The sequence below is a fragment of the Lycorma delicatula genome, chromosome 10, assembly GCF_047948215.1.
Source record: "Lycorma delicatula isolate Av1 chromosome 10, ASM4794821v1, whole genome shotgun sequence".
NCBI lineage: Eukaryota > Metazoa > Arthropoda > Insecta > Hemiptera > Fulgoridae > Lycorma > Lycorma delicatula.
Window position 1 is genome coordinate 109,158,268 of NC_134464.1, and position 15,966 is coordinate 109,174,233.

The 15,966-nt window shown below is 38.0% G+C and overlaps 1 protein-coding gene across 1 annotated transcript; it reads right to left on the reverse strand.

Annotated features, from left to right (window-relative positions):
• Positions 1-6,793: 6,793 nt before the first annotated feature.
• Positions 6,794-12,370, reverse strand: LOC142330938 (uncharacterized). Its single transcript, XM_075376405.1, is given in 3 exon segments — positions 6,794-6,880; positions 8,349-8,525; positions 12,329-12,370. Coding segments are annotated over 3 exon segments (306 nt in total).
• Positions 12,371-15,966: the final 3,596 nt, after the last annotated feature.

A 15,966-nucleotide genomic window follows, 5' to 3' on the forward strand; every position in this document is an offset into this window, starting at 1 on the left:
GTACACAGTCTCAGTGTAACGTTCTTTTCTCTCTACATGATCAGTTTCTTTACTCAGTGTGATGCAAGAGTATATTTTGGTGAAATTTTTTTTATGAGAAATTGCTTTGTTTTGCATTATAATCTTGTACAAAACTGATCGTATAGTTAGGTACACTTATAATTTAAATATTTTGTTTTAACTTTAAACAAAATTAGATTTGAAACATATTAAATACAAAAAAGTTTAGTCAAATTGGTGAAAACCAATAAATTGGGGTTAAAAGAAACTGTTTTTTATGTTTGACATATAATAACTTTGTAACGGGTTATAAACACATAAAACGTGTACGTGTTACTTTTAATTTGGAAAAATTTGTAAAATCAAAATTTACTATTAAAAAAAAACTGGAAATTATACAATTCTTCGTTTATTATTTAATAAAATAAATAAAAATTCATTAGATAATAATTTTTTTATTAATGACCGAAATACAATAAATTATTTGAAAAATTATTATTTCAAAGCTGGCAATAAAATAACAACAGCCGATCAACAATGCGCAATACTATGTCAGTGTTTAAATCATTACATGACAAGAAGTAAAACCTCATGTAATGGTGGAAGGAAATTTTCAACACTTATTTAGTATCAATGTATTTTCTCCTACAATCAGCGGTTTGGACCGTTCATATTATCTAGCCGCATAAATCCTAAGGTCTACTTGTACTTTCTTCAAGAAGAATTGCCACATTTGCTTGAAGATGTTCCTCTAGCATTGAGACACAAAGTATACTTCCAGCACAGTGGTACGCCTCTCCGCTTCTCTTGTGCCGATTCCACACACTAAAATAATTCTCTGAGAAATGGATCGGTCGAGCAAGTTAACATTCCTTGCCGCAAAGATCGCCTGATCTAACACCTTTAAGTTTTGGCATCAAACATGATTGTGGGGCCATATCATATTTAAAAAATGATTGGGGGGGTCATATTTAAAAAAAAATTAAAATATATTTTAAATTTAAAATATAATTATTTTTTATGGTCCGATTTGGTTCATATTCATAATATATATTAGTTATTTGAAACGTGATATTTTTGAAAAACATGGACTGCTATATGGTGGTGGCGTTGCGATATTTAAAAAAAATATTTATGGTCAGATGTGGTTCATATTCAGAATATATATTAGTTACATGAAACGAGATATTTTTGCAAAACATGGATCTGCTAAATGGTAGTGCGATCATGATATATAAAAAAAAATTATTTATGGTCCGGTATGGCTCATATTCAAAATAATAATTATTACATGAAACAAGATATTTTTGCAAGACATGGACCTACTAGGTGGTGTTAAAGTCATGATATTTCAAAAAAAATTTATTTATGATCCAATTTGGTTCATATTCAGAATATATATTACTTACGTGAAAGGAGATATTTTTGGGAAACATGGATTTGCTAGGTGATTGTGGGGTCGTGATATTTAAACAAAAAAAATGTGTTTATGGTCCGATTTGTTACATATTCAGAATATATATTAGTGAAGTGAAATGAAATATTATTGGAAAACATGGATCTCCTAGGTAGTTGTGAGATTGTGATATTTCCCAAAAAAATTATTTATACTACGATTTGGCTGATATTCAGAATAAATTTTAGTTACGTTAAAGGAGATATTCTTGCAAGACATGAACCTGCTAAAGACGGTGGAGTCGAGATATTTCAAAAAAATATTATTTATGTTCAGATTTGGTACAGAATATATATTAGTTATGTGAATGAGATATTTTTGCAAAACATGGACCTCCTAGGTGTTGGTGTGGCCGTGATATTAAAAAAAAAAAAAACATATTTATGATCTGATTTCGTTCATATTCAGAATATAGTTCCGTGAAACGCGATAATCTGGAAACGCATCTGGGGTTGGATGAAAAATATTGTATACAAAACAAAAATGCATTCTCTTGAGGAATTAATTGTCCACATTATGGATGCGGCTGACCAACAAAGGACAGCCCTGAGAACTAAAAAGCGCAACAAAAGCAGTACAGAGGTGTGCCAAGAATGTGTTGAAAATGCCGGGCTCGTTTTTGAACATCTTTTATAAACCTCTACATATACACTTTGGTCTAGTGTTAAAGATTCTAATTTTTCTAAATTCTGTTTATTTTATTCAACTTATGTTAAACTAATTTGTTCATAATTAATTAAGTTGTCAACAAGTTCTGCTTAAAATTTTTATGTGTTCATAACCCACTTAACAAAATTATTGTACATCAAACGTAAAAAATAGAGTTTTTTCCTCCAATTTATTGGTTTTCACCGCAGATTTCTCAAAACCTACTGAAGTTACGGTTCTGAGACCTGTTTTATTCGATTTTTTTAGGTCAACAACCATAACCCACCGGATTGGTCTAGTGGTGAATGCGTCTTCACAAATCAGCTGATTTGTAAGTCGAGAGTTCCAGCATTCAAGTCCTAGTAAGTCAGTTATTTTTACTCGGATTTGAATACTAGATCGTGGATACCGGTGTTCTTTGGTGTTTGGGTTTCAATTAACCACACATCTCAGGAATGGTCGAACTGAGAATGTACAAGACTACACTTCATTTACACTCATTCATATCATCCTCATTCATCCTCTTAAGTATTCTCTAAACGGTAGTTACCGGAGGCTAAACAGGAAAAAAGAAAGCTCAACAACCATAACAAATCACTAATTCTGCCGCTTAATTAACATCCTATAAATTTCAGTTCGACCTCATTTCACAGAGGTAGCTGAAATCTGAGCCACATCTTCCATTAGCCATAACTCGCAAACGAGGCATTTTTGGATGTATTCCCTCCTCACTCTATCTCTGTCTGTGTCTGAATATCTGTCTCTGTCTATGTCTCTATCTGTCTCTGTCTGACTGGCTGTCTGTCTGTCTGTGTCTTTGTGTCTCTCTCACTCTCTGTCTCTGTGTGTGTGTGTGTGTGTGTGTGTGTGTGTGTGTGTGTGCGTGTCTCTCTCATTCTCTCTCTCTGTCTTTCTCTCCTTCTGTGTCTCTGTCGCTGTCTCTGTCTTTCTCTTTCCTTCTCTCTCTCTCCCGCTGTCTCTGTCTTTCCCTCTCACGCTCTCTCTCTCTCTGTTTCTCTCACTATCCCTCTCTTTCTCACACTCCCTCTCTCTCTTTTTCACTGTCTCTCTGTCTTTCTCTCTCACTGTCTCTATCCCTCTTTATCACTCTCTCTCACTGTCTCTCTCTCTCGTTGTCTCATGCTCTCTCCCTCTCTCTCTCTTTCACTCTGTCTCTCTCTCTCTCTGTCTTTCTCCCTGTCGCTCTGTCTCTCTCTCTCTCTCTCTCTTTCTCTATCTCTCTCTCTCTGTAGGTCTCTCTCTCTCTCACTGTGTCTCTCTGTCTCTGCGTCCCTCTGTCTCTATCTCTCTCTTTCACTTTCTATCTGTCTCTCTTCCCTCTCTCTGTTTTTATATGCCTCTCTTTCTCTCTGTTTCTCACTCTCTCTCTTTCTATTTCTCTCTCTGTGTTTTTCTCTATCTCGTTCTCTCTCTCTCTCTCTGTCTTTTCGCCTCTCTCTGTCTTGCACTCTCTACCACTCCCCTCTCTCTCTCTCTGTCACTCTCTCTTTCTGTCTCTCTCTGTCTCACCCCCTCTCACTATCTCTCTGTCTCTTTGCCTCCCTCTGTCTCTATGTCGCTGTTTCTGTCTCTCTTTGTGTGTGTCTGTCTCTTTCTGTCTGTCTCTCTCTCTCTCTTTCTCTTTCTCTCTCCCTCTGTTGCTCTTTCTCCATCAGTATCTCTCTCTCTATCACTGTCTCTCTCTGTCACTGTTGTTGTCTCTTTCTCTATCACTCTCTCTCACTCTGTTTCTATCCCTCTTTTTCTCTATCACTCTCTGCCGCTCTCTCTCTTTCTCTCTCACTATCACTCTCTCTTTCTCACTCATTGTCTCTCTCTCTCTGTCTCTGACGCTCTCTCTGTCTCTCTCTTTCTCACTGTCTCTCTTTCTATCTCTGTTTCTCTCTCTCGTTCTCTCTCTCACTGTAACACTCTCTCTCTTTGCCTCTCTCTGTCGCTGTCTCTGTCTCACGCTCTCTCTGTCGCTTTCTCTCTCTCTCTGTCTGTCACTTTCTATCTGTCTCTCTCTCTCTCTCTCTTTGTCTCTCTTTCTCTATCTTTGTCGCACTCTCTCTCTCTGCCTCTGACTCTTTCTCTCTATCTGCCTCTCTCTCTATCTGCCTCTCTTTCTCACTCTCTATCTGTCACTTTCTCTCTTTGTAACTCGCACTCTCTTTGTCTCTCTCTATCGCTGTATTTTCGCCTCTCTCTGTTTCTCTCTCTCTGTCTCTGTCTCTGTCTCTCACTGTGTCTCTCTCTCCCCCACTCTCCCTATCACTCCCTCGCTCTTTCACTGTCTCCCCCTCTCTCTATGTCAATCCGAAACTCTGTCAATCTCTCTCTCTGTGTCACTGTCTCTGTCTCGGTCGGACTCTCTCCCATTCGCTCTCTCTTTGTGAGTCTCTCTCACACTCTCTCTCTCTTTGTGCCTCTCTCTCTCACTCTCTCTTTTCTCTCTCTCTTTCTCACCCGTTGTCTCTCTCTCTCTCTCTGTCTCTCATGCTCTCTCTGTCTCTCTCTATCTCAGTTTTTCTCTCTCGTTCTCTCTCTCTTTCTCTCAATCACTCTCTCTATCTCTCATTTCCTCTGTGTGTCGCTGTCTCTGTCTCTTTCTGTCTTTCTCTAACTCTCTCTCTCTCTCTCTATGTGCCGTTCACTCTCTCTCTGTCTGTCTCACACTCTTTCTCTCTCTCTCTCTCTTGCACTTTCTATCTGTCTATCTTCTCTTTCTCTGTCTCTCACGCTCTCTCTGTCTCCCTCTCTCTCTCTTTGTCTCTCAATCTGTCTTTCTCACTCTCTGCCTTTCTCTCTGTTTTTATCTGTGTCTCTGTCGCTGTCTCTCTCTCTTACTCGCTCTCTGTCTCTGTCTGTCTCTCTCTTTCCCTTTCTCTCTCTGAGTATTTCTCTCTCTCGTTCTCTCTCTGCCTTTTCGCCTCTCTCTATTTCTCTCTCTGTCTCTGTCTCTCTCTCTCTCTCACTCTGTCTCTATCCCACTTTGTCACTTTCTATCTGTCTCTCACGCTCACTCTGTCTCTGCATCACTCTCTCTTTCTCTCTCTCTGTCTGTCTCTCTCTATCTCTGTCCCACTCTCTCTTTCTCTCTATCTCTTTGTGTGTGTGTGTCTCTCTCTCTCTCTCTCACTCTTTGTCTTTATCTGTGTTTTTCTCTCTCCCGTTCTCTCACTCTCTCTCCCTGTCTCTGTTTTGGTGTCACTGTCGCTGTCTCTGTCTGTCTCTCACTCTGTCTCTATCCCTCTTTGTCGCTCTCTCTCTCTCTGTCTGTCACTGTCTTTTCGCCTGTCTTTGTCTCTGCCTCTGTCTCTCACACTCTCTCTCTCTATGTGCCTCTCACATTCTCTCTGTCTCTCTCACTCTCTCTCTGTCTGTTTCTTTCTCTCCGTCTCTCACTCTCTCTCTTTCTGTCTCTTCTCTCTCACACTCTTACTCTGTCTGTCTGTCTCTCTCTCTCTCTCCCTCTGTCGCTCTTTCTCTGTCTCACTATCACTGTCTCTCTCTGTCACTCTCTCTCGTTCTCTCTCTCCTCTGTCGCTCGCTCTCTCCCTATCTCTGTCTCTCACTCTCTCTCGTTCTCTCTCTCTCTCTCTCTCTTCTCTTTGTGTGTGTCACTCTCTATCTCACGCTTTGTCTGTCTCTTTCTCTCACTCTCTCTATCTCTGTCTCTCACACTCTCTCTTCTCTTTTTCTCAATGTTTTTCTCAGACTCGCTCTGTCAATCGCTCTGGCTCACTCTGTATCTCTGTCTCTCTTTCCGTCTGTGACTCTGTCGCTGTCTCTGTCTTTCTCTTTCCGTCTCTCTCTCTCTCTATCGCTGTATCTCTGTCTCTCTCTCTCTCTCTGTCTTTCTTTCTCGCTGACTCTCTCTCTCGCTCTGTCTCTCTTTCACACGCTCTCACTCTCTCTTCCCCTCTCTGACTCACTCTCTTACTCTGACTCTCTCTCTCTCTCTCTCTCTCTGCCTATATCTCTGTCTCTGTCTCTCTAACTCTCTGTCACTGTGTCTCTCTCCATCTCTCTCTTCCTCTCTCTGTCTCACTCTCTCTCTCTCTCTCTCTCTGCCTATATCTCTGTCTCTGTCTCTCTAACTCTCTGTCACTGTGTCTCTCTCTATCTCTTTCTCTCTCTCTCTCTCTGCCTATATCTCTGTCTTTATCTGTCTCTGTCTCTCTAACTTTCTCTCTCTCTCTCTCTCTCTCTGTCTCTCTTTCACTTTCTATCTGTCTTCTCACTCTCTCTCTCTCTGTCTGCCTGTCACACTCTCTCTGTCTCTCTGTCTGCCTCACACTCTCTCTCTCTCTGTCTTTCTCACTCTCTGCCTTTCTCTATCTGCCTCTCTCTCTTTCTTTATCTGTCTCTCTGTCTCTGTCTTTCTCCCTCTGTCTCTCTCTCTTACTCGCTCTCTTTCTCTCTCTGTGTTTTTCTCTCTCTTGTTCTCTCTCTGTCAATCTCTCTCTCTTTCTCTCTCTCTGTCTTTTCGCCTTGCTCTATTTCTCTCTCTGTCTCTGTCTCACTCTCTCTCTGTCTCTATCCTTCTTTGTCACTCTCTCTCTCTCTGTCACTTTCTATCTGTCTCTCACGCTCTCTCTGTCTCTGCCTCTCTCTCTCTCTCTGTCCGTCTCTCTCTATCTCTGTCTCACTCACTCTTTCTCTCTCTCTCTCTCTCTCTGTCTGTCACTGTCTATCTCTCTCTCTCTCTGCCTCCCTGTCTTTCTCTTTCTCTCTCTGTGTTTTTCTCTCTCTCTCTCTGTTTTTTTGCCTCTCTTTGTCTCTGACACTGTCTCTCACACTCTCTCTCTCTCTCTGCCTTTCTCTCTCTCTATGTGCCTCTCACTTTCTCTCTGTCTGTCTCACACTCTTACTCTGTCTCTGTCGCTCTCTCTCTATATGTGCCTCTCACATTCTCTCTGTCTGTCTCTTTCTGTCTGTCTTACACTCTTACTCACTCTCTCTCTCTCTCTGGCTCTGTCTGTTACTTTCTATCTGTCTCTCTCTCTCTCTCTGTATGTCACTATCTCTCTCTCTCTCGTTCTATCTCTTTCTGTTTCTCTCACTGTATCACTATCTCCTCTTGTCTCTCTAGCTCTCTGTCTTTCTCTCCATCCCTCTATCTCTCTTTGTCTCTTTCTCTCTCTCTGTCACTGTTGTTGTCTCTTTCTGTCGCCCTCTTTCTCTCTCTCTCTCTCTCACTCTGTTTCTATCCCTCTGTCGCTATCTCTCTGCCGCTCTCTCTCTTTCTCTCTCACTATCACTCTCTCTTTCTCACTCATTGTCTCTCTCTCTCTATGTCTCTCTCTCTCTTTCTCACTGTCTCTATCTCTCTGTTGTTCTCTCTTGTTCTCTCTATCACTCTGTCTCTCTCACTGTATCACTCTCTCTCTTTGCCTCTCTCTCACTCTCTCTTTCTCTGTGTTTTTCTCTCTCTCTGTCGCTGTGTTTTTCTCTCTCTCTGTCGCTGTCTCTCTCTGTATCGGTGTCGCTGTCTCTCACGCTCTTTCTGTCGCTTTCTCTCTCTCTTTCTCTGTCTCTTTCTCTCTGTCTGTCACTTTCTATCTGTCTCTCTCTCTCTCTTTGTCTCTCTTTCTATCTCTCTCTCTCTCTCTTTCTGACTCTGACTCTCTCTCTCTCTTTCTGTCTCTTTCACGCTGTCTCTTTGTCTCTATGTTTTTCTTTGACTCACTCTGTCAATCTCTCTCGCTCACTCTGTATCTCTGTCTTTCTCTTTCCTTCTCTCTCTCTATCGCTGTCTCTCTGTCTTTATCTCTCTCTGACTCTCTAACTCTCTGTCACTGTGTGTGTGTGTCTCTCTCTCTCTCACTGTCTCCGACGCCATCTCTATCTTTCTCTCATTCTCTCTCCCTCTCTTGCACTTTCTATCTGTCTATCTTCTCTCTCTTTGTCTCTCACGCTCTCGCTGTCTCTCTCCCTGTCTTTCTCTCTCTGTTTTTATCTGTCTGTCTGTCTCTGTCGCTGTCTCTCTCTCTCTCAATCACTCTCTCTTACTCGCTCTATGTCTCTGTCTTTCTGTCTGTCTCTCTTTTTCTCTCTCTCTGTGTTTCTCTCTCTCTGTGTTTTTTTCTCTCGTTCTCTCTCTGTCAATCTCTCTCTCTCTCTGTCTTTTCGCCTCTCTCTATTTCTCTCTCTCTGTCTGTCTCTCTCTATCTCTGTCTCTCTCTCTATCTCTGTATCCCACTTTCTCTCACTCTTGCTCTTTGTGTGTGTATCTCACTCTCTGTCTGTCTCTTTCTCTCTGTCTTTCACTCTCTCTCTCTTGCTCTATCTCTCTCTCTCTCTCTCTCTCTCTTCATTTTCTATCTGTCTATCTTCTCTCTCTCTCTCTCTCTCTCTCTCTCTCTCTCTCTGTCTGCCTCTCACGCTCTCTCTGTCTCTCTCTCTCATTGTCTCTCTATCTCTCTTTGTCTCTCTCTCTCTGTCTTTCTCACCCTCTGCCTTTCTCTCTGTCGCTGTCTCTCTCTCTCTCTCTTTCTCTCTCTGAGTTTTTTTCTCTCGTTTTCTCTCTTTCAATCTCTCTCTCTCTCTCTGCCTTTTCGCCTCTCTCTATTTCTCTCTCTGTCTCTGTCTCTCTCTCTCTCTTACTCGCTCTCTTTCTCTTTTTCTCTCTCTTGTTCTTTCTCTGTCAATCTCTCTCTCTCTCTGTCTTTTTGCCTCTCTCTGTCTCTGTCACTCTCTCTCTCTCTGTCTCTATCCCACTTTGTCACTCTCTCTCTCTGTCACTTTCTATCTGTCTCTCACGCTCTCTCTGTCTCTGCCTCACTCTCTCTTTCTCTCTCTGTCTGTCTCTCTCTCTTTCTCTCTATCTCTTTGTGTGTGTGTCTCTCTCTCTCTCTCTATGTGGCTCTCACTCTCTCTCTTTGTCTCTCAATCTCTCTTTGTCTTTATCTGTGTTTTTCTCTCTCTCGTTCTCTCACTCTCTCTCTCCCTGTCTCTGTGTTGCTGCCACTGTCTCTGTCACTGTCTTTTCGCCTGTCTTTGTCTCTGCCTCTGTCTCTCACACTCTCCCTCTCTCTCCCTCTATGCCACTCTCTCTCTATATGTGCCTCTCACATTCTCTTAGTCTGTCTCTTTCTCTCTGTCTCTCACTCTCTCTCTGTCTGTCTCTTTCTCTCTCACACTCTTACTCTGTCTGTCTGTCTCTTTCCCGCTGTCGCTCTTTCTCTGTCTCACTATCACTGTCTCTCTCTGTCACTGTTGTTGTCTCTTTCTCTCTCTCTCTCTCTGTGTCGCTCTCTCTCTCCCTATCTCTGTCACTCACTCACTCTCGTTCTCTCTCTTCTCTTTGTGTGTGTCTCTCTCTATATATCACTCTGTCTCTCTCTCTCTCTCCCTATCTCTGTCTCGTACTCTCTCTCTCTTCTCTTTGTGTGTGTCTCTCTCTATCTCACTCTTTGTCTCTCTCTCACCCTATCATTGTCTCTCACTCTCTCTCGTTTTCTCTCTCTCTCTCTTCTCTTTGTCTCTATGTTTTTCTCTGACTCGCTCTGTCAATCTCTCTCGCTCACTCTGTATTTCTGTCTCTCTCTCCGTCTGTGACTCTGTCGCTGTCTCTGTCTTTCTCTTTCCTTCTCTCTCTCTATCGCTGTCTCTCTATCTTTCTCTCTCTCTCTCTGTCTTTCCTTCTAGCTGACTCTCTCTCTCTCTCTCTTTCTGCCTATATCTCTGTCTTTATCTATCTCTGTGTCACTCTCTATCTCTCTCTGACTCACTCTCTTACTCTGACTCTCTCTCTCTCTCTCTGCCTATATCTCTGTCTTTATCTGTCCCTGTCTCTCTAACTCTCTGTCACTGTGTGTGTGTGTGTGTGTCTCTCTCTCTTTGTCTCTGTCTGTGACGCTGTCTCTGTCTTTCTCTTTCCTTCTCTCTGTCTCTCTTTCTCTCTCTCTTTCACTTTCTATCTGTCTATCTTCTCTCTCTCTCTCTGTCTGCCTCTCACGCTCTCTCTGTCTCGCTCTCTCTCTCATTGTCTCTCTCTCTGTCTTTTTCACTCTCTGCCTTTCTCTCTGTTTTTATCTGTCTCTCTGTCTCTGTCTCTCTTACTCTTTCTGTGTTTTTCTCTCTCTCTTGTTCTTTCTCTGTCAATCTCTCTCTCTCTCTCTCTGTGTCTGTCTGTCGCTGTCTCTCTCTCTCTGTCTTATTCTGCATATTGAAAGTTTATTTTCATAAAAATTTTGCCTCATTTAATGTGTTGTAAAACTGTAAAGATGAAAAATCTTACAGTTTTTAAAGTTAACCAAATTAATGAAATATTAAAATACAGCTCAAGGAAACATAACAAAGATCAAAATTATAACTCAGTGACTTACGTTACTTAGGTTCAACTTATAGGATTCATGTTGTCAATAGGTACAGCTGGTGATTAGGTAACAATTAGGAGGATCACAGCATTAAAGAGAAAATATTTGAGAATAAAAATCATATAAAAAGTCACTAATTTATGCCAGTGATTTAAGAGATGGATTAACCACCCCAAGCTTTCATGTTACTTTTTTACGGATTTCAATACTAGATTGTGGATACCAGTGTTTTCAATTAACCACACATCTTAGGAATGGTTGATCTGACACTTCATTTACATTCATACATATTATCCTCATTCATCCTCTGATGAGAATGGTGGTGGTTCCAGAGGCTAAACAGAAAAGAAAGCTTCCATGTAGAGCAGCTCAAAAATGTTTAATGAAAACTTTAGATTACAACAACCCTAATCAAAATAGCAGCCATCTGATATTTTTCAGCTAGTTTCAAAGGTAACCCCCACAGTAGATCCAAATAATAACTCGCATTGAAAGCTAGATCGCTTTGAGGTGAAGCATTTGCTGAATTTTATTTTTTTTATTATTTCACTGTTACTGTTTAAGAGTTACTTTTGTACATAACTGATAAAACATTAAATGACCACCATTTTAGTTAGAGTTACCTATTAGAATAACGTATCACAACTCTAGCCTTTCCTTTAAACATTTTTGAGTTGGCCTTGAAGAGGGGACCTTGGGATGCGGTAGGTTTTTAACCAAAAAATAGATTTTTTGAGGTAAACCATTTGCTGAATCTCATTTTAAGAGTTGAAATTTATTTCAGTGTTACTATACTTCATGAATACTGTGTATATAAATTCTCCTTAATTCAGTAGCATGAAAAACATGGTTTGCTTAGCGTAATTTTTCATCTTATAATCAAATCAGAATAATATATATTTACACTAAAATATAGACAAATATTACAGTTTAATAGAATATTAAACTGAAGATGATGCATACAGAAGAAAATAGGATTGAAATGTCTTTTTATTTTTTATTGAATCAAATGTAGATTTAAAATAACTTATGTTTTGAATGTTATAATTATAAATAAAGATGTAGGTTATGTACTTGAAATAATCGGCTGAGTTTTCTGTCTTGTTTAATTGTAACTGTGTTATTTGAGGATAATAAAGATTTATTTTACTTTTTGACTGGCTTACTCTTCTAACTTTAATTATATTCTGTGATTAACATATTTGATATGATATACATATTAAATAAATTATTAAATATATTCAGGAAATACATTCAACTAAATCAGACATAAAGAAATTTTTTTTTAAATATCACGACTCCACCACCACCTAGGAGGTCCATGTTTTGCAAAAATATGTCGTTTCACGTAGCAAAGATATATTCTGAATATGAGCCAAATTTGACCATAAATAAATTTTTTTTTTTAATACCACTATCCTACGACATCGCAAAAATATCTCGTTTCATGTAAGAAATATATATTCTAAATATGATCCAAATCGGACCATAAATAATTTTTTTTGAAATATCACGACTCAACCACAACCTAGGAGGTCCATTTTAGCAAAAATATCTCGTTTCATGTAACTAATATATATTCTGAATATGAACCAAATAGGACCAAAAATAAATTTTTTTTAGGATATCATGTACCCTACCACCATCTAGGAAATCCACGTTTTGCAAAAATATCTGATTTCACATAAATCATATCTGTTTGAATTTCATGAGTTTGAGGCATTTGTGGGTAGACTCAACGATGTCATTGCCAAAACGCCCAGGAAGATCATCCTGATGGGTTACTTGAATTGTAAGGCTGTTGTCGCCAGTAGTCCTTACAAAAACTGCACGGCAAGGTTCTTTCAGACCCCATGACAGTGAATTGTCTTTACTGCTTAAATGACCACACACCTACCTGTGTGGCGAGGGGACATATCTCAATTCTGGATTTAACCATAATGGACAGATGATGGGAGTGCTCCAAGTGTAACTGGACAGTCCTGCAGGACAAAACGGCAAGTAATCACTTGGCCACACTGTTAGAAATCGAAGACCCATTGTTTTGTGTGATAGCCATTCAGAAACCTTTAAGACTGTCATGAAGGCAAGTTGCAACTGTCGTTGAAAATGTTGCCAGACAGAGCAGAGATGGTAGAAATTTGATGCTCTTACTCAGTATATTTGTGGACCGTGCAAATAGTGCATATGCAAAGTGATCTTCAGAGTTTATGGTGCCAAAAATAGCGGTTAAGGGTTGCAGGAGGAGATGCATATGAAGAGGCTGGGCAAAAAGATATGTAGCTTCATGACACTTACTAAATTATGAAATCAAGCAGTCTAAAAAAATAAATGGAGAAAATTCTGCAGAGAGCTCAATTCAGATCCATGAGGGCGAGCCTATCAAATCGCTATGAAGTGATTTAGTAGGCGGCTCCCCATCCTCATGGAGGAGATAGAGAGACTCCCACTGATTAGATTGTTTTCTTGCAAAGATAACGGTGCTACTGAATACATCAAGTGTGACAGAAAGCGCTTCACACAAGATGAGGTGACGGCAGCCATCTTCAAACTGAAGGACAAAAAAAGTCCCAGGAGTGACATAGTTGGGCCTTGTTACTCCCTCCTGGAGATTAGAGGCAGGCAAAATAAAGATCAAAGATCTGAACAGGGGGGCCGGAACTGCCGTGCCAGATTTACTGCCAGTTGGCAGGTTGGCTGCCTTAGAGTAAAAGGACAAAATAAAAAAGAACAAATATATATACCCTGGGCTCAGCTTTACTTAATTGTATGTCTGGCCCAGGGGAGTAGGGTGAAAAAAAAAATGTAAATAAGTGAAGTTTGTATATATTAGAAGAGTTGCATACAGTGTACAGTAGCATGTGAATGAGATGTATTTTGTATGAATGTAAGGTGTGTGGATGCACATGATATTGAGGTAATGTTTTAATGGCAATTACAACACCACATCACATGAGGGAGTGGTTTTTAGTGGGTACCACTGCAGTAGACGGTGAACCCCACACACCCAGTATGTATGGGCTGCTGGGCATTTGGGTTAGGCAAATTTACCAATTCCAACGGGAAAAAAGTGTGGGATGAATTCAACTAGTGTGGATGTATTCCGAGTATGTTGAGCACCCATGACTTTCTATGTAGAAAAACTTTAATACAAAATTAATGTTATGTTTTTATATTGAATAGTTTTCAAAATATAAATAATTCAAATCAGATGATTTTTTTTTGGGACACGCTTATATTATATTAATATACTTACTTGTATAATTATAAGAATGTATTCTTTTAAGAATTAAAGGTATTTCAAAGATTAAATCATTCCAGTACTGGACAGCAAAGTTTACATGTACATTTTTTAATGTAATTCAAAATTTCAAAACAGAAAACAATCTGGAATAACAAATTATTAAAAGAATATATTTTAATGTAATTATAGAATTCTATACCAACCAAAGATGCAGGATAATCTATAATTGGAAATTATTATGATAAGTTTAATCTATCGGATTTTCAAAGATTAAAATATATGAGTAATTATTTATTATTATAAATTAATGGTAATTCATTAAAAATAAACTGTTCTCCTTTAGCGAAGGATGAACTAATGCACAAAACAAGTGAAGAAAGCCATATTCCATTGCAAGTGATAAATTCGTTGAAAAATTAAATACGCCATTTGTGCTAAACCCATTTCATGATTACTGAACTAAGTGAAAAAACCTTTATTCCCAAAATACACAAAAATACATGTTTATTATTTATGTTACTGAAAAGAAATTATATTTATAAATAAGATATTAATTTAAAAAAATGAAGAATATAATTCTGTAATATATATTCAATGCTTTATACAGACTAAGATGTAGATCAGATAATCAGGATTGTACAACAATAAAAAAAGTCAGTTAAATCATTATCATTTATTGACACTAAAATTATATATACAAAACATTAAATTCATGACTAGCTCCATTACTTATATAATAAAATATAATAAATAATTTGTTAAATTAAAATAATTAATTATGGTAATTAATAATTAATTCAATGAACCATAATTAATTTTAAATAATATAATCACTGAAGGAACAATTAACTTCATTAATTATGAATTGCACACTATCTAAATTTTAGGGCACAAATAATTTGTGAACAGTACAGTACATAAGCGTGCATTAAAATATACAATTCATTTTATATTATATAATATCACCACTAATTAACAATAACAATTAAAAAATAGTTTATTACTTTAATTTTTTCTGATAAACTTTAAAAAAGCATCTGCGACTAAAATGCAATAATTTCTGCTCTTCTTATTTCATCTGCATGTACTTCTTTTATAATTTATTTAAAACAAAATTTGTGTATATTATCAATACAATGAAATATCTTTATGATTAAAATATATTATTTATTTATAGATAAAATATTTATTTATATATAATATATATATGTATATAATTTATTCTACGCATCATGTAACAAATAGACATTAAATAGTGATATTTAAAGTTTTCTGACATACATTTTTTACTACCTTATTAACATAATATAAAAGAAAAATTACAACTTTTAAAATTAAGATTATTTACTTCTTAACAACCGACAAATGACAGTTAATCTACATTAATCACATTAATAGACACATTTCATTACCAACATGTTATTCTCTCAATTAAATTTAAAAAATCAAAATAAATTATTTTTTTATAAAATACATCTAAAATACCATCAACTTTTTTAAAACAATAGTAAGATCTCTCTCAACTATTCATCTGGAAGTTTGTGGGTTTGAATCCTAGTTAGACTTAGCATATTTGCAAAACAGAATATTTCACCCTCATATTGTAACTATAGGATATAAGTTCTTTTTTTTTTATACATAAATATAAAAGTAGTTTCTTTGTAACACATTAATTTAACTGTATTCTAGTAATAAATTGTCAACCAATTGTTAATAAACATACCTACTTTTTGAAACAATATTCAACAACTGGCAAGAATCTAGAATTATTTAATCAATCCCTTACCTTTATAATTTAATTTATATATGTCATCATAAAAATATATATAAATAATAAAAAAAAAAAACTAGCCAATCCTTCCCTCCTAATGTTAAAGAAACTTAAACAAAACATGTCAAACAAGAAACGAAAAAAATGTATCAATTTTAAATACTGACTGAAAATAAATCCTCTATGAATCATGAGACCTTGCCATTGGTGAGGGGGCTTGAGTGCTCAGGGATACAGAGTAGCTGGACCGAAGGTGCAACCATATCGGAGAGGTATCTGTTGAGAGCCAGACTAAGGAATGATTCCTGAAAGAGGGCAGCAGCTCTTTCAGTAGTTGTTAGGGGTGTGAGTCAGAATGACGGCCATATCAACATCACTCAGTCCTCTGAGTACTGCGCAGCTGAAAGCAATGGAAAACCACAGTCGCTTTTTTTTCCCAAGAAAATGTGGCTCTCTGCATTCTCATATAGCAATGATGCCTTCCTTCGTAAAATATTCCGGAGGTAAACTAGTCCCCCGT